The sequence below is a fragment of the Lissotriton vulgaris genome, chromosome 2_1 (assembly GCF_964263255.1).
Source record: "Lissotriton vulgaris chromosome 2_1, aLisVul1.2, whole genome shotgun sequence".
Classification (NCBI taxonomy): Eukaryota; Metazoa; Chordata; class Amphibia; order Caudata; family Salamandridae; genus Lissotriton; species Lissotriton vulgaris.
The window spans coordinates 2,015,230,664-2,015,253,619 of NC_141687.1; the positions used below are offsets into that span (position 1 = coordinate 2,015,230,664).

A 22,956-nucleotide genomic window follows, 5' to 3' on the forward strand; every position below is an offset into this window, starting at 1 on the left:
GAGCGGCCGACCCTGAAGCTGGAGAGCCGGGTTGCTGTCTCGGCAGGGATGCCCAATACACAGAGCTTCATTCTGGCCAAATCGCACAACTCCCTCCCTGTGCCTAAACATGAAGGAGCCCCCCTGTAATATCTAGGTGAAGAAACAACTCTCTCCCCCCATCTGTACTTGATTGATCCCTTCAATCGTTGTGAACACAATGTTGTGCAGATTCAATACAACCAGTATTCGCACATTCTATGGGTTCATAATGCTAAACGGAGGGTGTTGTTTCCGCAGTGTTCATCGTGTCTCTTTTGTAAAGCAGTACTGATGTCTAAGGTGGTTATTTAGACATACCGTGTTCTGTCTGGATGTACAGTGGGCGTTTTGTTTCTCAAAAGGTGTAGCCCATGCTCCTTCTAGCACAATAGGAATGCAGGCAGATCTCATGGTGTGCCCAATGGGGGTGATGCTCTACAGAAAGACTATCAGATTTTGTGCACTTATTAACACAGTGGGTGTGTGGACAAATCTACCTGGGTGAGAATATAACGATGCTCTCCAGTTGACAAAAAGGGCACCTTGGCAGATTTTTCGAGTGAGTGTTGCCGAGGACTGCGCTTTATTGGCATTTTGTTTGCTTTGATACTTGCACAAGTGCCACCATTGCCTACGAACGTAACGTTTGTTCTTGTGCTTGAGTGTCTACCATATATTGCAGTATTATACCTCTTCTAATTGTACTTTGTTTTCTCTCGAGCAGACTTCACTTTAAAATAGTTTATTGGGGTTAGACTGTAGACACCTGGTGCAGAGATCTTTGTTTACCCAACAAATTCCAAAGCATTGATTGTAGCTGTAAGATAACTTTGGTGGTGAATACACTTGCTGGCGAGATCTGTGTGCAGTCTAGTTACAGGCCGGCCTGACTCATACAAATTATAAAGAGACAGAGTTAATGTGATGTCCCAGCTGCAAAGTGAAGCATGCACCATGCAGGTCACAGATATTGTATTTTACGTAGGAAGCTCAGCAAGTTACTGCTTTCATTGCAGACATTCTTGAGTGAGATAGGTCTCAGGTTACCATCCTTGTAATATATCTGCTTAATGAATTATGAACCATCTTTAAGGAATTGCATGCTATACTAAGGTATAAGTTTAGAAATAGCGCTTTTTGCTCAGTATTTCATTATTCACATTTTTCACAAAAGTGTTCCTTTAGTAATAAAGACGCATTAGTAATTGCTTTTATGCATTGTTATTAGTTTAATTACTCATGTAGATAATGCATCTGGCATTCAGACAGTGGATGTGAAGCTCTTACATTCAGGGATTGGAAAATTCAAAACCTGCCTTCAGTCATAGTTTATCTTTTAAGCACTTGTAAGCTGCACACATGTCACTTTTTCCTCCTGTAATGCACCGTTTGCAACCTCATGTATTTTGTTTGCTCACAATTGTCACTTTTGCCTCTTGTAACTTAACGTTTGCTTTTGTAATTTGTTCACTTGTAATGTTCTCCTCATGTTTCATTACTGTTCCTATTGTGAAGCGCTCGGACGCCTTTGGGTAAAGTCTTTGCTATATAAAAACGCATAAATAAATAGAAGACCAGAAACCCTATCCGGCCCCGCCCTTCCAGCCTCCTAGGCTAGTCTTGACCCGCGCGGTGCATTGTGCTTGCAGTTGCACACGGCCGGCTGCATGATTCATTGCTCAAGGCAGGGAGCAGCAGGCCAGGCCTTTCCTTGAACTCGCCACTTCACTTGCAGGTGGTTCACTTCACAGTTAGTTCACTTCATACGTATACTATGAAGTGAACTGCTTTGGCTGAAATATGCCTGCTTTGCTGGCCGGTCTTCATCCTGCTGCCTTATTGTCCATCCTGGCAGACTGCAGTGGCAGCTTAGAAAGTCGTGAGGGGGTGACACCATGAGTTACCCGCACCGGGTGACACCAACCCTAGTGACGCCACTGGCTCACAGTAGTCTCCCCTAGTGCGGTGCTGCGTGGCTTCACTCAGTTTTCAGCCTTCTTATAACCTTTCACTACATACAGATTCCCCCTTCTCCCTTTTCAGACTTAAGAGCTCATTTACACGTCTGAACCCTCTCGCACACAACCTCTCCCCCTACACGCAGTCTTCTCCTCCAACGACACGGCATAACTCTTCACACACACAGACTGACCATTATCATTTATCTCAAGCTAAATACAGATAAGCCGGCACAGTGAACAGTTTGGGGACGGTCTCCTCCTGGCTCACGGTCGCTTCCGTCAGTGCTCCCATGCCTCCTTGGTAGCATCTTGAGAGGTAAAAGTGCAGTTATACAGTTGCATTTGGCAGGACACCTTCGCTGCACTTCATCTCTCCCAGTAATCCAAGTCACCTTGGCAGGGTTCACGTTCACAGTACGCACAGTTGTATGAGGGCAATTCAAGCAGGTCGCTCACCTAATAAATACAACTAGGCATTCCGCTCGTACCAAAACGTCCTGTTTGATTAAGGGTGCCACAGAGGTTGTGAGATTTAAAATCGTAAACAGGCTGCTGGAATCAAATCAGGAGAAAACAGAATACTAACAATAAGCATGACGAAATGATCTTCATTTACTTTATTTAAAAATGGCTCAGGTTTTTTCGGTTCAGACTAAATAGAGCTCATCCAAAGATGTATAAAACCAACCTGGTAGCACTGCAGCTTTAAACTAATTAAGTCAAACGTACAACTGCTTTAAAATATCAAGCAAAACACTATCAATAAACATGTCAAGATAGAAAGAAGCTTGGATATTTTCTATGTACATGTTTGATTTGCTATATATATATTTTTTTTTGGGAAATCTTTTTATTAACATTGCTCACAGGTACATAAAGAAACATAACAGCGTACATTTAACAGGAGATAGTCAGCAATCTGTGATTCATACAGTAGGCAGGTCAAAACATTCCCAAAGACCACCCCATGCATTCACACCCCACCCGCCTCCCCCCCGGATTCCCGGTATTTTCGCCAGGGACCCCATACCCTCCTCCACTTCTTCACACACCCCCTTGCCTTGTATATCAGCTCCTCCGCCCTTTGGCACCAATCCAAGTCTCGCCTCCATTGGTCCACTCGTGTAGCCTCCTGGGCAATATTCCTTTTCGCCACCCCAGCTGCCATGGCCAGCCAGATCTCATTGTATCTTGTCCAGTCAGTTGGGCGTTTAATCATTAACAAAAGCCACCTCGGCTCCACCGGAACTGGTGACCCTACAACTATCTCCATAGTGCGAGCCATCTTAAACCAAAAGGGCGCTACCCTTGGACAGTCCCATAAGATATGAAAAAACGTGCCCTCCTCATTGCAGCCTCTCGCGCACAAGGGAGATTGAGCCCTTTCCCAGGCGAATAAGTGTGTGCATGGGTAGTAAACCCGGTGTAGGATCTTAAACTGGACGAGATGAAACCGGACCCGTATCGATATCTCCTGCGGGCTCTGCAGGGCTTCCTGCCAGTCATCATCCTAAATGGGTCCTAATGTCCCTCTCCCACTTCGCCTGCAGTGATACCAGGGGATCGGGCATGTTATTGATCAATTTGCGATAGATGGTGTCCGTGGGCTTTTCTAGGATAGGGTCCATCAAGAGCTTGTCCTCCATTGGGCGAGTATTCTGGTACTCTGGTACTAAAGTCCCCACTGGTATGTGAGAGTGTAGAGCATGTGTAATGCGTAAGTAGTGGCAATGTTGTGAGGCATGCATTCGATACTCCTTCCTTAGATAGTCAAAGGACCAAGGGGCCTCCCCCTTCCAAACGTCCCCGAGGTATTCAATACCGATCAATCTCCAGCCCTTAAAGCCAGTGAGCTTCCTCACCTCCGGTAACTGATCACCACACCAAAGCGGGGATGGATAAGTTACTTACCTGTAATCCTAGTTCTCTTCCAGGGGTATCCTCATCAAAGTCATAAGCACTGAATATTCCCGCCCATGTGCGGGACCCCGGAAACAATATAAAAATATATATGTAAAAAAGACATATATCTCGCTCCACATATATGTATGTACATATATTATTTTTCTCACAAAAATGCAGCTCCATAACGGAGGGTAAAAACAATGTAAACACATATACATGCACTGCAATTATTTAGGAAGCAAAAGAAAACCAACACATTAGGTCAAATAATCTTTGAACTTTGTGTTTTAATGAGTAAACCACTCATAAATCCTGAAAATTGCTTATAAATAGACATTGTTAGCCCTCAGGCTGCATTGTAAAAACAATAGCATAGAAAATGAAACCATTTTCAACAAAAACTGGCACCGTGCCTTTAAGGCAGCCATGACCCCAGGCTTCCCATCATGCCTCAGGGATGACAGTTAGGTCAGTTGTTCTTTCCGGCTCCTTCAGTCAGGACCCTGGTCAAACAGCTCCTTTCTTTTTTGACTTTCTGTCAAAAAATATTCATTTAATCTACAATTTTTTGCTTTCACTCGACGTCTTTTTGACATAGGGTGTTGCTTAAACCTTTTTTAGGCTTAAAAAAAGGTGGTTTTCCTGTCAAAGATGCCATCTCTCTTTGACAAATGTCCTTCGTGTGGAAGGAAGATGGCCAAGACTGACACTCATTCAGTCTGTATCCTGTGCTTGCCAGATTCTCATTCCTCTAAAACCTGTGAACACTGCCAGGTTTTAACTTCCAGGACTCTTAAGGAACGTGAGAGGATTCGAGTTTATGGGCTTTCTGAGAGAGGAAGATTTCCCAAGAAGCAGAAAAGTCGGAAGGCGCGGTCGACGTCGAGAGAAGCCCCGACTGGTTCACATTCAACATCGGGATCGGCGTTGGAGAAGCAGTCGACGGCGACGAAGAAGATGTCTTCAGCGTCTACATCTAAGGTACCTCCGCTACAGTCAGCGTCGAGGGATAGGTCACCGTCAAGCGGAAGAGCCCAACCAAGGAACCAGTTAGCCTCCCTCCAGCATTGTAGTACTACCCCTGTGTGCGAGGGCAAGTCCCTCCGGAACTTCTTTGAGTATAGGAGAGGCTCATAACCATCCTCCTGCATGACGTGCCTATCCACCCTGTAGGCCGGTTGCGAATCCGCAGCATAGACCCAATCGTTAATGACCTGAAGCTGAGACGCCCAATAATACAGCCTAACATCCGGCAGGGCCAGCCCTCCATCATACACCCCCATAGTAAGCTTTGGCAACGCAATTCTCGGGTTTCCCCCATCCCAGAGCAACGTCATCACGGCTTGGAAAATGCGCTGGAACACCCCGTCTGGCACCTGGAAGGGCGAGTTTTGTAGGATGTACAGGAGGAGCGGTAATGCCAACATCTTAAACAATGCTGCGCGCTCCATCAGGGTGAGGGGGAGGGTCCGCCAATGCGCAATGTCAGACGCCAATCTCACCAGAAGCGGCTCCAGATTCCTGGCGAAGAACTCCGCCCTGTCGCTCGTAACGTACACTCCGAGGTATTTAAAACCTTCAGTGACAACCACGGTCGGACTCCCCGACGGGACCCGTGGAGGGGCCCCCGAGAGGGGGTAAATCAATGACTTGGACCAATTGATCCTGTAGCCAGAGTAGCTGCCAAATAGACCTGTGCCATGGAATGGCAGGGTCTAGCCATGTATAAGACTACATCGTCGGCGTATAATGATATACGCTCTTCCCAGCTATCCGTAAGTTACAAGCCCCAGAATGACCGTTCTCTCCTGATCCAGTGGGCCAGTGGCTCAAGCGCCAGGGCAAACAGGAGAGGGGACAACGGGCATCCCTGCCTCGTACCACGCCGCAGTGGGAACACCCAGGACAGTACACCATTAACTCGCACCCTTGCCACTGGCCTTTCATACAGCAGGCGCACCCAACCACAGAAGACCGTCCCAAACCCCAACCACTGCAGGACCATAAATAGATAAGGCCATTCAATACTGTCAAAGGCCATTGAGGCGTCCAGCGCCATCAATGCCGTTTGGGTAACCTCTCCATCCTCCGTAGATTATGCTGTGTACTTCTGTGAGGCATAAAGCCCGACTGTTCGACATGCACCAGATCCGGCAGGACTGTGAGCAGTCGCGTCGCCAAAGCTTTAGCCAAGACCTTGGCCTCCACGTGGATGAGCGATATCGGACGGTAGGAAGAGCAACAGTCCGCCGGCTTCCCCGGCTTGTGGATGACCACGATCGTGGCCTCCCGCTGATCTGGTGGCAGCACCCCAGCCTGCTGTGCCTTCAGGAACATGCGCCTCATGGGTTCAGTCACTATGCTGGCCTGCCGTTCTTAAATTTACACTGGGAGTCTGTTCGGACCCTATGCCTTCCCAGCTTTAAGCGCGTTAAGGGCCTCACCCAATTCCAGGACTGTGAGGTCTGTCTCCAGGCTGTCTAATCCTCCGGAGCTTGGGGAGGGCGAAGTCTCGCAGGAACTACACGCAATCAGATTCTGACCTGGTGCACACGCACACCGGGGTGTACACCGCCTCATAGTATGAGGCGAATGCCTCTGCCATATCCACAACCGCCGATACCAGGGTTCCCGCCTCTTCTCGTATCTCCGCAACCCAGGATCGCTCCCGGCGTTCCAACCACGCTAGCAACTTCATACTCTTGTCCCCGGCATCGTATACCCGATGCTGCATGGCCAGGGAATAAGCCCGCGCCTCACCCTCCGCCAGTGACCGGAGCTCACGTTTTTTAAGGGCCAACTCATGACCCTGCTCCGTCGATGGGGTCCCCCCAGCCCCTCTATCCAACTCCTCCACCCTCTCCAACTGCCTCATTTGGAGAGCCTCTACCTTTTTTTTCAAGCCAATTAACGCCTGGGCCTGACCCGCAGGACGGTCTTGAAGGCTTCCCAAATGATCGTCTAGGAACCAACCGAGCCCTGATTTTCCTCAAAGTAGAGCTGGGAGGCCTCCCGCAGCTTTTCCACGATAGAGTCATCTTTTAGGCTCCACGTGTCGATCCGCGGATAGGCCGCTCTTGTCGTAGCCGCCCTCCTGAGAGTGACCCACATCGGCGAGTGATCAGATATCCCCCTAGCCATGATACATGGCTACAGGGCCAGAGCTGATTTGCATATCGCCATTGTCTAACCCAGGGTGGTGTGGAGTGCAAAAAAACGATGGATTTGGGCCCAGATCTTTGGACTGGGATGAGTGTGTGACATTGATCCACATTCGGTCCATCACCTGTTGTGTTTGCATATTCCGCCCTAAGTGCGCTGGGGATGCCCAGACGTGGGTCCGAGGCACTCCACACCACTGAAGTCAAGCTAGCCGGGCTGATGAGAGGTGTTACCTCGAAACCGGTCCGGTCCTCGGATGCTTGATTCCGTTCTGGGAAGGACATGGCTTTTGTAGTTCGGACTGGACTGTTCCCATGGGGCACAGGGTCAGAGCTGATTTGCATATTGCCATTGTCTAACCCAGGGTGGTGTGGAGTGCAAAAAAACGATGGATTTGGGCCCAGATCTTTGGACTGGGGTGAATGTGTGACATTGATCCACATTCTGTCCATCACCTGTTTTGTTTGCAATTGCCGCCATAAGTGCGCTGGGGATGCTCAGACGTGGGTCCCAGGCACTCCACACCACTGGAGTCAAGCTAGCCGGGCTGATGAGAGGTGTTACCTCGAAACCGGTCCGGTCCTCGGATGCTTGATTCCGTTCTGGGAAGGACATGGCTTTTGTAGTTCGGACTGGACTGTTCCCATGGGGCACAGGGTCAGAGCTGATTTGCATATCGCCATTGTCTAACCCAGGGTGGTGTGGAGTGCAAAAAAACGATGGATTTGGGCCCAGATCTTTGGACTGGGGTGAATGTGTGACATTGATCCACATTCTGTCCATCACCTGTTGTGTTTGCAGATATCCCCCTAGCCATGATACATGAGTACATGAAGTCACCCACCTGATACGCTCTAGCATAGAAATGGTCTATTCTGGAAAAGGATCCATGCTGGGCCGAGTAAAATGTATACTGCCTTTGCGTGGGGTGATGTACCCACCAAATGTCCGTGAGACCTAATGCAGAGGTAAAACCACTCAAACCCGCCTCCCCCTGTGGCCCTGTTTCGCCACGAGCGGTCCAGATCTGAGTGCATAACGCGTTAGTGTCGCCCCCTAATATGAAAGTACCCCCTGGTAGCTCCCCCAGATGAATCCCAATTTTGAGTAGGACGAGGCATGCAGTCCGGGTGGAATGTAACAGATTAACAGTAGTGCACGGCCCTCCCATTTGCCCGCCAGTGTCGCCAAACATCCCGATGCCTCCTCCCATTTTCCCATGGCCATCAGTGGGCAAGCCGTACGGACTAGAATTCCCACCCCCATAGAGCCTGACTAAAACCCGGAGTGAGCCGATAGCTTGTACCCGAACCGGTCCAGTGCTTTACAAGTATTCCCTCTCAGGTGTGCCTCCTGTAGGAGAAGTATGTCCAGGCCGTGGCGTTTCAAATACTGCAGGATTAGTGTGCGCTTTATTTTATTGCCCAGCCCATTCACATTCCATGACCAAATTCTCAGTTTTGAATGATCACCATTAAAGAACAGTGCACTAACATGCGCCGGACCCCCGTCACACTCCTGCTGAAGCCCAAGGACCACCCACCAAAGCTGCCTCACACCCACACCTGGAGCAAAACAAAAACATACCACCAACAAACCTCCCCTCCCCCCCAACCATACCCCCCCACCCTGCCTCCCTGCTCAGTGGACCCCCAACCACCCACCCTCGTAATACGCAGAGTGCCTGTCGCCCCATAACCCCACGACAACTAAATCAGGGAACACAATGGTACAGCCGCCGAAGAAGTTAGAATGTAGAAACAGAGTACCAACTCCCCTTGAAAATTCTGCAAGACAAACCCCCCCCACCCCCTCCCCTCCCCCACGTCACCCCCAACTGTAAACCCTGCGTGTGGAGGACGGCGGGAAATACAAGATCTTCACATGCCCGAAATCAGCTCTAAACTTGCAAAGACTGTGTCCCGATGCAATCGATTACACAGGGCCATGGGAGATGCAGATACTGGGGACTCTGAGGATACAGCTGCAGTGCGTGGCGGACGCTACAACTACTGATTTGAAAGATTGCTTTGTTACTGTTCTCTCATCCTTGATGTTGCCTTATGTACATGTTTGCTGGGACCACTGGGGGAGGTGGTGGCTCCGGAACTGGTGGCAGCGAACTAGTGGCCCAGAAGTCATATTGTGTTGAGATTACTATTCTACATATACTGGGGGTTACCTACTTGATCCATCTTAGGCCGATTGATTGTGATAGCTTGGTCACCTCCTACTTACACAGGGAGGGAGTTTGCGCTTGGCGTCCCCCTATATGGGTGTTCCCCGGCAATAGTTACCTCCTTGGTACTCTGCTGAGGATGTGTTTTCGGGTGTTCGGGATGGCATTGGCGTGTTGAGAATGCTGAAGTGGGAGGGGGGTATGTGGGGGAGGGAAGGGTTTATGGGTTGTTCATATGGCCAGACGACTATTCACTCCATCGATGTTTGCTTGTGTTTTTCTTTATGCATCCAGGACAAATGGTAGATTCCGTCAACTATACATTTTATTGTTTCCATGCATGGTAGCAGTGTGACTGTTAGCTGTCTAACATGGAATGTGGGGGGGGCTAAACTCACCAAAAAAGATCTGACAAGTGCTGGCTCACTTAGATCGAAACAATATCAGCCTTGCCCTCCTACAAGAAACTCACTTGACGCTGTACACGGATCAGCAAGTTGGGGCCCACTGGGCTGGTTTTCGTCTTGCCTCTTCTTATTCCTCCTATAGTCGAGGGGTTCTTACTCTGATAAAGAAAGGTCTCTCTTTTACACCTCATCGCACACATACTGACTCTGAAGGGCGATTTGCTATCATACATGCTACATTGGCAGGCAAACTGGTCACCATCGTCAACTGCAAAGGTCCAAATATGGATGACCCTGGGCTATATGTGAAGCTTTTAGCACTACTGCGCAGCTGGCCCTATGCAGCGATCTTGTGGGGGAGGGGGACCTCAACATGCACCTAGACCCCAGGAAAGATAAGTCTAGTGGCAGGGATGGGCAATCACCGCGAACAGCACCGTTGTTAAATGCCGGACTGGAAGACTTCGGCCTGTTAGACATCTGGAGGAATAGACATATGGAAACACTTGCTAGCACACATATCTCTTCTATGCATGGCAGCTAGTCACACCTTGACTACTGGCTGGTGGGAGACGGGGTGGCGGGCTGGGTGATGGAGGTAGAAAATCTGCCATGCACGCTCACTGATCACTGCCCTGTCCAACTCACGTTGTGCATTCCTAAGGTAGTCACACGGCCCTTCACGTGGAGCTTCCGCTCTGAGTCACTGCTAGATCCTCTTTATTTAGAATCAATCCACAAGGCCATTACACACTACTTCGCTGAGAATACGGGGACGGTAGATCGTGTCGGAATTTTATGGGAGGGTTTTAGGGCCACCATTCGGGGCATGTGCATTAGTACGGCGGCTGGCATAGTGAAGGATCTTCGGGGTCAGATTGCCAAAGTGGAAGCTACGCTCACTCGACTTGAAAGCGACTACGAATGTGCGCCCACTGAATTGACTCTGGTGTCTCTTAAATAAGCTATACCTTAACACGCAAAGTTGGCAGAGGAAGAAATGAGATATTTATCTAAGCAGTACGCTCGTACGGGGAAGGTGGACGCCTTGGGCACCACTTAGCCAAAAAAAAATCAAACACTGTATGAACCACAACATCATCACTAAGATAACAGATACATTGGGACAGGATTATTATAGCATTCTTGATATTGCAAAGCAGTTTTGGCAGACCTACGAGACACTATACACATCTCAAGGCAGACCGACCGGGTGGAATTAGATGCATATTTGTCACAGGTGGCTACTGCCTGTCTGTCAGAAGGACAGCAGGAGTATTTGGGTCTTCCTATTGCAGTGGAGGATAAACGTATGGCCATTGCTTCTCTCCCTAATAAGAAGGCCCGTGCCTGGACGGCTTTACCTCTGAATTTTACAAAGCTTACGCGGAAGAGCTCGCCCCATTTTTTCTAGAGATGTATGCAGAAGCTTAAGATTCGGGTATCCTCCCTCCGTCTCTTCGCAAGGCCTTAATTATCACGCTCTCGAAAAAAGATAAACCTCCTAAGTGCTGCAACACTTATAGGCCGCTTTCACTAAGTAATACTGACGTAAAAATTCTACCAAAAATTTTGCCCACACGCCTCCAACCGCTGATGCAGAATCTGGTCCTTCCAGATCAATCAGGATTTATACCCACATGATCTATATCTTACAACCTCTGTACTTTATTTGCACTGTTCCACACTCTCTCACCAGAATTGCTAGCTGTGGCTGTCATGCTGGACGCCGCCAAGGCGTTTGATTCAATTGAATGGGGCTATTTATTCTTCATCATGCAACGTATGGGCTTCTCCTCCTTTCTTATCAATTGGGTCAAACTACTATATAGGCGACTGATGGCCTGGGTTCGGGTAAGGGGTTATGTTATGTTAAAAAATCTTATACCGCGCACGTACACCGAGACGGTTTCTTGGCGCTCATAACAAACACAGTGGACAAGGGTAGGTGGTTACTCAAAGGCATCTTTGAAGAGAGAGGTTTTTAAAGTCTTACGGAAGAGCTCATAAGAGGGGCAGTGACGAAAGGAGGAAGGAAGAGAATTCCAAATGGAAGGGCCTAGAAAAGAGAAGCGCAGACCGCCATGTTTCTTGCGATGGTTATATGGAATGCACAAAAGATTGTCGGCAGAGGAGCGTAGGTTGCGGGTTGGTAAATACCGCTTTAGCTTGGAAGAAATAAAAGCGGGTGCCCGATTATAGAGGGATTTGAAGATAGTGCATCCGAGTTTGAAGGAGCACCGTTTGGCCACTGGAAGCCAGTGGAGGCTCCTCAGTAGTGGGGAGACATGCTGGTGTTTAGGTTGGTGGAACACCAAGCGGGCGGTCTGATTCTGAATCAGTTGGAGTCTTTGGGGTCACACTTCTAGCCCGATTACCATAACTAGGGGCACTCTGCAGGGATGCCCCCTGTCACCACTGCTGTTTGCCCTGACGCTAGAGCATCTGGCCTATCTTATTCGACAATGCCACAAACAAGCAGCTATAAATCTACACCATCGGCCTCTTATCATATCACTATATGCAGACGACATGCTGCTTTTTATCCGTGAGACGAATAATCATCTAGCACCAGTACTACGCGAATATATTCGATTTGCGTGTTTCTCTGGGCTGTCTATAAACTGGGCAAAATTGGTGGTACTGCCTTTGACCGTCTTCTCGGAACCACATGAATTGGACTTTCCTCTTGTGTGGGCATCGGAGTCATCAAGTATCTCGGAATCTGGGTACACCATATTCCTGATATAGTCTTTCGAAGAATTATGGTACGGCTATTACGTGGTTGGAATGCCAGATAGACAAATGGATTTGTCTTTCACTTTCTCTCACAGACCGTCTTGCGCTTATAAAAATGGTGGTACTATCCAAATTCTTAAATTTATTTAATAACATACCTATTCCTCTTACTCAACAATTTTTTTAAATGTTATGGTCGCTGTTGCTTGTCGTGGTCGTGGTGAAAAGCAGGCGCGAGTGAGCTGGCATACTCTACTTCTTGAATACAAACATTGAGGTTTTAATGCACCTGATTTCTATTTATACTACTTATGTGCGCAGGCACCCTACGAACATTTTTGGTTCACGCACCACAACTTTATTTCTCATGGGGCGGTGGAGCACTGGGATGTATATCCCATTCCGCTGAACTCTATCCTCACTCATAGGCGTTGCCTCACCCCGTGCCAAAATAAATACTATCAATCGTCAAGAAGTGTGGCTCACTGGTTAGAAGCGGCAGACCCTGAAGCAGAGGTCAGGCCCGGGACCAGGGTTCAATTCCCGACGCGGCAGGGTCTTGGGCTCAATGTCCGCGGACTCGATAATTCTCGCCTCAGTGCCTACTCTAATCATGGGTCCCACTCTGCAACTCTGGCCAATAGCTTGCTTAATCTCCACAACGGCCCCAACAGCGCTGGGATGCCTGGCTTCACCTTGAGGGTGCCCAGGAGGGGGCATCTCACAGGGAAAGCCAGGAAGGGTTCCACAGCGGTATACAGCGCCAGTATGCCCCGAGATGGGGCGGCAGTGCGCTTTACAAGTATACACACATTTACACACACACATCACACAAACATTTGCGGCATAGCAGGCACTGGGTCGTCTGGCCAGTAAATTAACCTTATATTCGCCACTGCTCCCTGTTGCTTATCATGCGAACGTCATGGTGAAGCATGAGGAAGGACTTATGGGCATTTTGGCTCAGGCGGGCATTGAAAAGATGCAGAATCTATTCCCTAATGGCTCGTTCCTGACCGCAGTGGACACGGAATGTCTCCAAAATAAAACCCTGATGTTTACTTTTACGTTACATAGATTGAGGGGGGCATCACAGGTTCACTTTCCTACATTTTCTACAGAACCTCCATCATCAATGGCTTTACAGACCTTGCTAACCAGCCCCACCAGGTGCAAACTTGTCATTAAACTTCATCGGGCCGCGAGGGGGGATAGAATACTTCCTGAGGATATGAGTCTGAATACATGGAATGAGAACTTAGACCCGCCACTCTGTATGGAAAACTGGGAACATTGCTGTGCCTTAACTGGACTCCTCATATCTAAAGGGAACCATCACATTCTACATTTCAAGTTTCTTCATCAAATTTATCACACACCACAGCGGCTGTTTAGATATGGTCTCCGAGAATCATATAGGTGCACCAGCTGCAGTGCTTCCGGGGTGGATTTTTGGCATCTAGCCTGGTTCTGTGACAAGGTACGGACCTACTGGACCGCAGTGACCACCACATTGTCAAGAATCATTGGTGTTACCCTGGTCTGCTCACCCCAGGTGTTCTTGTTGGGCCTGCTCCCCTTTTTAAACGGTGCTATAGGTAAGCTAGCCAGAATAGCATTGCTCATTGCGAAACGACGAGTGGCGCTGGTATGGGACAGTAAACGCATTCCCACAGTGGCCCAATAGCTTAAGGATTTGGCATATTGTAGGTAGAATCTGAAGTTATATGCGGAAGAGTTAACTGTAATCTCCCGGCCAAATGATATTTGGGAACTCCTATTAATTTATTTACATTCCATTGCTGTACATGATGCCTCGGATACGGAAGCTGTATAACTGCTAATGTCATTGAATATGATGTACTGTCATTGTAGATATGTAGCAACAAGTGGAATCTACCTTGCTATGCGTGCTTAATACGGCCACTTTCCTTTTTTTGTTATTATGTTTGATGATATTGTCCCTTATCGCTGGTCTTTAATTGTCCACATTGTCCTTTTATTGCATTATCGTCAACGTGTATTGTGATGCATTGTGAAATCATAAATAAAAATAAAAAAATAGGTTAACTTACCATCACTTCCACGTGAGGTGGTGGATCTGACATCTAGAGAACCTTTCCTTCTGTCTTTATGTCGGCAAGTCTGGAAGTCTGCAAAAAATTACTAATTCAGATCAAATGCCAGAATTACAATTTAATTACAATTATTTTACAGTTTTGAAACGTTTTAAACAATTCACCCAATAACACCCAACCAGTTACAAAGATCTGAAAATGATTCAAGGAATGACAACTAAAATAATCAAAATCCTATTTGACTAGTGTTCTTAAGTTTACTCAATATATGTAACATAACATACATTTTTATTATTTTCATTCCATTTTTCTCCCCTAGTAATTTTCCTTAATGTCAGTTTTTCCTCAGTCTGTTTCAGTTCTGTGATATTCTCTGCTTGATACTGACAATTGGAACCCATTGGTCTGAGGAGATCTTGACTGATAGTGAACTTCGAAGGGCCGTGTTCAAGGCTAGAAATTTAAATAAATAGGTTTATATAACTCATGCGAAAGTGGCTTCTTCCTAACAACTTGTCTTAAATTGAATGGGAGATTTGCGACCTGGCCGTTACGCCAGGGATCAGTTACACACTGAACTAAAGAAATAAGGAATCATTATAGGGACACGGCTCACTTTCCATGAGTTTATAGCGTGAGGACGTATTCTACAGGATGATTTGAGTCACATTTTGGGCGTGAGAGAGAATAAGTTAAGTAGAAACAACCCTATCATTAAACTATCGCGCACGAAGGAGAACATTTTGTCCGATGGATACTCTATAAATAGCCCAGGTCATCAGTCTGGTTCTGAAAAACGAGTCTATCCTCAAGTGGCGTCAGAGAGGCTTCACCCAAGCGCCAGTAGGCATTATTAATGAAAGTAATTTATTGCCTCCTTGACAGTAAGGCAGAGGCATATAATTTTCCCACACCATAAAAGCAAGAGGAAAGACATACCTTGCTCTACTAAGTGTGGACTCAGAAAAAAGTATTATGAATTAACAAACTCTTAGAAAGGAGCTGGGCTGTGATGATGAATCTTCATATCGAGTATAGAAACCACCTACCAAGGTAACTTGGCTTGCATGGGAACTTCTTCCGGCATATGAGGTTATCTTGGAAAAGCAATATGGCAAAACCTCACATCACAAACTGCAGAGGATCAGCATGTCTCATACTTGCTTCATTCAATGAGAAAGGATCATTTAGCGTTGATGAAAGTGAGCCACGAAACTCCATTGACGCCGGACAGAGATCACCACACCTCTCATCAATCGAAGTAGTCACCAACGGCATTTTGTCGAATGAGCACAGATCCCTATAGGAAAACTCTTCTCAACAATTTTCCAGCCCTGTTCAATTCCAAAGGCAAATTACACTGGCATAGTCTGCTTGGCCCTCCTCTGAGTCAGTAATATAAATAAAACTCTCAACTTTTATGTGAATTGTTATGTATTAAAGCCTCCGGTGTAAGGGACGGGGAAGGAGGGTAGGCAAGGACGATTCTAGAATAGATGAAATTGTGAAACCACATTAGTCAGAAAAAAATGTCAGGACCAAACAAAAATAGATCTAAGCAGAGATAACTGCAGTTAGAAAACACCTGTAAGCATGAGTAAACTAAGAACGAGAAATCATGGGCTCAAACTGAAAGGTAAATAGTGCTGGAATCCTTTCAAGAAAGGTAACACAAGTAGAACGTTCAAGAGAGAGATTTATTGAGGTGATTTCTGGGAATCCATACCAGCTGTCAAGTAAACCTTTACAATGTCTTCACTTGAACCCTTCTTAGCCAAATGTAGTTCGAAATTCAGAACATGTAGAACCCTACAAGAGAGAAAAAGGCTAACAAAAAAAGAACCACGCTTGACTTTCAGTGGTGGCTGCGGCAAAGCAGTTAAAGGCTCCCCCCTTTTGGGAGGGGGTGACGGCGTCAATAAATCAATGCCCAGTCAAATACTTGTTTTTACATTAAAAATAAGTATTTTATTTCTAACTATACACATTTAAAGAGGTATTACGACATTTGTAAGCAATTACACTATTCCCTTGAGGTCGTGGCTCTAGAGTTCAACTCTCACATCCATGCCCCGCCCTCTTGAATGTAATGTGGTTGGGGTTATTCCCTATTCACTGGTTGGCACGTCCAGGGAATTGTTGACCAGTAGGCCTTACCCAAGAGTCTACTCTCACTCTAAGGAAATGGTCAAAAGTGTTTACAGTGCTGCAGCACCTTTAGCAACGAGTCACTCAGGGCCCGTCAGGCCCGTATCAAGCTTTACCTGCTACAGCAAGGAAGCATTCAGTGGGTGCCCTGACCATGGGTACTTCCAATGCTCCAGTAATGCAATGGAACGCCCTTCTAGCATACAAGGTCACCACTAAGGTCCACACAGGTCTTGGCGTTTTGTCAGCAACAGTCACTTCAATGGTGGCCGCTCCTGCTATGCGAGGTCACTGCAACAAGGCAGTACGGGCTTCACGCTCCTTGCACGGCACTCGATTCACGACTAAGTCAATGGCAGGCCTGGGCTTTCCATAATGGTACCCAGGGTCCTCCATGTAATGCACCATTGTAGTCACACTTGCACCAGGGTATGGACAAAGAATACACTCTTTTCAGTACTGTTTACCTTCCTGCATTGCGCTCTCACAGACACACACATTCAGCACACACATTTGCTTTGCATATTGTTTAGTACTCTAGCGTTTCTGTGTTGTGTCATGGTGTGCTACTCAAAAACACACACATTGCTAGTACACATATGCATTATGAACTCACTGCACAGTACTTAACTTTTTATGGGTTGTACTTTCTGCAAGCACACATATATACAGCACTTACTTCCACTGCGCACACACTGGACAGCACTACATCTCCCATGTAATCAGTTCCTTGCAGGAACGGTTCACAAACTACTTAATACTATTAAATCAGGCTCGCCCAAAGACCCACTGCCATGCTCAGTTCTAAAACAACTTAACAGTGGTGCCCTAGCCATAATCACTGATCTTCTTAACGCATCCCTGCAGGAAGAATTTGTGCCTGATGAATGGAAGCACGCGATGATTCATCCGCTGCTAAAGAAAACGGGAGCGGACCCTAATCTGCCAGCTAACTTCCGGCCTATCTCCTTGTTGCCCACATTTGCAAAAATACTGGAGAAACATGTTCATAGGTCTCTTACTGACTTTATAACTACTCATGATCTGTTACCCTCCCATCAATCAGGATTTCGTGCAGGCTTCTCTACAGAGATGACCTTTCTAGGCGTAACTGAGAACATCCGTTCTATGCTGGACAGAGGAGAAACTGTGGCCCTTGTGCTGCTCGACCTCAGTGCAGCATTCGACACGGTGTCGCATGCGGTCCTTGCGTGGACACTTCATTCCATAGGCATTCGTGTTGAGGCTATAAATTGGATTAAATCACTGCTGGAAAAGCGTACATTTCAAGTCTTCTCACAATCCGCTTCCTCTGACATCATGACCTTCAAACACGGAGTACCGCAGGGCTCTATTTTGAGCCCGCTACTGTTTAACATTTATTTGAGCCCGCTTGCCAAAATAGTAGAAGAGACTGGACTACTTATGTTTTCCTACGCTGATGATTCTCAGCTTCTCAGCTTCTCTTCTCTCTATCCTCAGCGGAACCTAACAATCCCTCCTCCTTAAAATTTGGATTAAGTAAGATTGCGGAGTGGATGCGTAAACATTTTCTTAAACTCAACGGTGAGAAGACCGAGTTAATTGTCCTGAGGAAGAACAAAGAGCTTTGGGGACCCCAACATTGGCCATCGGAAATGGGCACTCCCCCGGTTCCAGTCACGCAAGCTCGTAATCTGGGTGTCATCATAGATGACTCTCTCAATTTGAACCAGCAAGTTGTGAAGACTTCGGCCACCTGCTTCGCAATATTAAAATGGCTAAAAAAAATCTGCTGGATGCTGCCCGAACATACTAAGAAAACAGTTATCAATGCCTTAATAACCTCTAGGCTTGATGATGGTAACGTGTTATACTTAGGGGCAAAAAAGGCCACAATCCGCAGACTGCAGACAGTGCAAAATGCAGCAGCGAGACTATTGTGGAAAATTCAATCTCCACATCAACCTCCAAGTACATCCGGGAGTTGCACTGGCAGAAAATTGAGAACCGGATCAAATTTAAATCCCTATGCTTTATGCATAAGATTTCCACTAATAATGCCCCAAAGTATTTGCAAAATCTTGTACGTCCCTATCGCCCATCTCGGATCCTTCGATCAGCAACGGCTAATCATTTTGTAATCCCTAAAATTAAGCTGTCGCGCATGGGTGGCAAATCCTTTTAGTTTCTTGGACCCTCACTCTGGAACACTCTACCACATACATTACGGAATGAGCCGAGTTACATGAAATTCAGGAAAGCCTTAAAAACCTGGCTGTTCAACATCTAAAAGACCTGCTTCAAATCACACTGCTGGATCCTTAGCGCCGGGAAACCCTTTGTTGGGTAGCTGTTACGCTATATAAATGAAATAAATTAAATAATAAAATTGCAGGTATGCATACACTCCGTACTTGCCCTCACCATGCATGTATTGCACAGCTCTGCTTTATCCCTGTACTGTACCCTTTTCCAGGCACACATGCATTCAGCGCATAATCACCACCCCTGAGCTGAGCTGCGCAGCATATTACAGCTAACTGATGTAGGCAGAGCGGAACTTGAGTGAGCCTGTAGACCTCAATCCAGTTACACAGGGCAAAAAGGACATGTTCACTCCTATTGTTCATTACACGGTATGCTGGCACCACCGCAATAGTGCTGCTTAACTTTGGAGGAAGGCAGTAGCCTTCCACCACTATGAGGTTAGTGATTGGGGGCGTGGCCAAGATGGCGGCAAGCTCAGACGTGCCTGAACGAGCTCCGCAGGGACCCGCACAACATCCTGCCAATTCATGGTCTATTTGGGCTTGGGATGCCTGGTATTGAACACTAGACTCCCTCCCATGGAGCCACTGTTGAGTGGGGACGCCTGATTTCTGCTCCCATGCAGCGCCTGGGTGAATGTGGATCAGGGCGGCAACTGAGCCTCTGACCACGACGCTCTCGCTGAGCCAAGCAGCAACACAGAGCTGCATTGGACAAAGACCACATGAGAGGACAATGGTTGGGACGAGGCTATGCGGCGGGTAGAGCCCCGCTACGCTACGTGGCCATCTGCTCTAGTGCATGATGACTACAGTTGCTCGGCTACACAGACGGTAGATGGCATACATCACCATTTGATTCCATTAGCTTGCTGGAAACTGGGAGGGGCGTGTCCCTCCATTGGACAACTCACTGAACAAGGGCAGGTCCGAGATCCACCAGACATTGCGGAGCCTGCACCCGGGGACTGGCTGGATCGCTGTTGGTGCAACACTATCTTTTCCTACTGGCCTCGGTTGAGAATGCTAAATGTCTGATGGCTGCCCACAAAACCACGGAGATGGGTTACCAACGAACTGTGGTGAGAGCTACGGCATCCCATGAGAGGTGCGTGGGGTCTTCCTGGGCCTGAACTGTACCCTGGTACTGCTTGCCTGCTTCACTGATGCCCGAGAGGCCCAGTGCAAGAGGGGGCATGTGTTGGGGTCAGTCTAGTTCCTAAGGCCCCCTAGATGGAGCGGCCCCCCAAAAATCCCACATGCGCTGTATGAAGGCTTGTGACATGTGTATCCTACAGTTATAGCCAGAACTGGCCCAGGGAGATAGCACCCACTGGTGCCACTTTGTTTTGCGTTATTCCCTCAGGACAGGACAGGAGAGGACAGGAGAGGACAGGAGAGGAGAGGAGAGGAGACAGTCACAGCAGCTTGGTGTGTGGGTGCTGCACTGCCCTGTGCTGAGCTGTTCTAGACGGGCCTAATTATTGATGCACTTTATTATTGTTTTTATACGATTGAATTATTAAGCATGGCAGATCGGCACTTTAAAATGCAATATGTGCAATAACTTGTTACAGTAACTAAGGCTGTATTTTAATTTCATTTTACCCTGTCTTGATATGTTGTAATTAGCAATTATTGCATGTTGGCACCCCATCTCCGCGACGTCATCAACAGCTCCTTCAACTCCGCCACCTTCCCGGAAAGCTGGAAACATGCCAAACTCAGCGCCCTTCTGAAGAAACCCACAGCAGACCCCACTGAACTTAAGAACTACCGCCCCATCTCGCTCCTCCCATTTCCTGCCAAAGTCATTGAGAAAGCCGTCAATAATCAGCTCGCCGCCTTCCTTGAATCCAACAAATCCCTCGACCCCTCACAGTCCTGCTTCCGAGCCAAACACAGCACTGAAACCGCCCTCATCACAGCAACAGACGACATTCGAACTCTACTGGACAACGGAGAAACAGCCGCCCTCATCCTACTGGACCTCTCCGCAGCCTTTGACACAGTCTGTCATAGCACCCTCATACAACGCCTCAACAACGTCGGAATACAAGGAAAAGCATTAGACTGGATCATCTCGTTCCTCGCCGGAAGAACACAAAGAGTCTGCCTCCCCCCTTTCAAATCAGAGGCCACCAAAGTCATCTGCGGGGTACCACAAGGATCATCACTCAGTCCTACCCTATTCAACGTATACATGAGTCCCCTCGCATCCATCGCGCGCCAACACGACCTCAACATCATCTCCTACGCAGACGACACCCAGCTAATCCTCTCACTCACCAAAGACCCAAACACCACCAAAACCAAGTTACACGAAGAAATGAAAGAAGTAGCCGAGTGGATGAAGAACAGCCGTTTAAAACTAAACTCGGACAAAACGGAAGTCCTCATCCTAGGTTCATCCCCCTCTGCCTGGGACAACTCATGGTGGCCACCGGCCCTGGGAACCGCACCCATACCTACGGATCACGCACGTAACCTGGGCTTCATCCTGGACTCCTCCCTCTCGATGACCAGACAAGTCAACGCCGTCTCATCATCATGTTTCAACATCCTACACATGCTCAAAAAAATCTTCCGCTGGATCCCCACCGAAACAAGAAAGATGGTCACCCACGCACTGGTCACAAGCCGCCTGGATTACGGAAATACCCTTTACGCCGGAACCACAGCCAAACTACAGAAAAAACTCCAACGCATCCAAAACGCCTCAGCCAGACTCATACTGGACATCCCCCGTCAAGCTCACATTTCCGGTCACCTGAAAGACCTCCACTGGCTCCCCGTCAACAAGAGAATAACGTTCCGTCTCCTCACCCATGCACACAAAGCCCTCTACGACTTATGACCCGAATGCCTCAACACGCGACTGTCCTTCTACACCCCCACCCGCCATCTACAATCGTCCAATCAAGCCCTCGCCGATATTCCGTGCATCCATAAATCCACCATGGGGGGTAGATCCTTCTCCTACTTAGCGGCCAAAACCTGGAATTCTCTCCCCACCCACCTCCGCCTTACACAAAACCACCTCTCCTTCAGAAAGCAACTAAAAACTTGGATATTCGATAAGTAAAGCACCCCCCCTCCCTCAAGCGCCTTGAGACCCTCTGGGTGAGTAGTGCGCTATACAAATTTCTGAACTTGAACTTAAACTGCAATATGTGCAATATCCTGCTATAGTACTTTTATATGTGCTACCAATATAATTAGCTATGCATGATTAAGCCCATGTTTGATTGATATTATATTTCCTATCTTTAAATGCACAATGTACGGTGAATTGGTCTGGTTTTGTGATATAATTATGATTGTATTGGTCATTTTTAAATGATTATTGTGGTACAGTTTCTAGATATTGCGTAGTGTAAAGATGTTTGATTGCAATGATTTTATTTAGTCATGCAATAAAGATTTATTATTCTTATTATCAGTAGAGGAGAAAGGCTTTGCAGCTATAACAGGCCCTCCACCTACACAAGGTCATGATGGTGAAGTCAAAGAATAATAAAAAGCCTGATCTCGGGCCCAAATGGAGAAACAGCCTTGTCTGCTCCCCGGTTCACAACCTGAGCAGGCTGGCCCACTTGAAGATCACCCTACGCAAACACTCAGCCCAGTTCAAAAAGGTCTTGCATGCTATGCTGGCCACCAAAATATCATTTGAAACTAAGATTGATGCTGTGTCTCTGGATATGAATCTGCTTCCTGCAGATCACCAGAAAATGACAGAAAGGGTGGATGACAGAGCCCTCACACACATCCATATACTACTATGCTGCTTGACCTCCAAACTCAAATGAAGGACATGAAGGCAGAGGTAGCCTCCCTCCACAGACAGGGAGGAAGGCCACTCAAGACGCAAAAATGTCTATTTACTGGGCTTCCCCGAACGTTATGAAGGGCCAGCATGGAACTTTTTCTTGAGAACTGGCTGATGGCTACTGTACTGGAAGTCAAGGTACGTAAATGTTTTTCTGTGGAAAGTGCACATAACATCCTGGGAAGACCCCCACCCACAGGAGTTTAACTTCAGAGACGGCATTTGATATTGAAACAGACGCTTAGAGAATACCACCATCACTGCTTACCCAGACT

General features: G+C 47.4%; 1 protein-coding gene across 2 annotated transcripts in view; it reads right to left on the reverse strand.

Moving 5' to 3' along the window:
* The window catches only part of PDE8A (phosphodiesterase 8A), a 2,218,572-nt gene that overhangs the window by 573,952 nt on the left and 1,621,664 nt on the right, over nt 1-22,956 (reverse strand). For both annotated transcript variants that reach the window (XM_086958243.1, XM_086958242.1), the window contains exon 12: nt 14,450-14,527. In XM_086958243.1, coding sequence (XP_086814369.1) covers nt 14,450-14,527 — 78 coding nt within the window. The remainder of the gene's footprint in view (nt 1-14,449; nt 14,528-22,956) is intronic.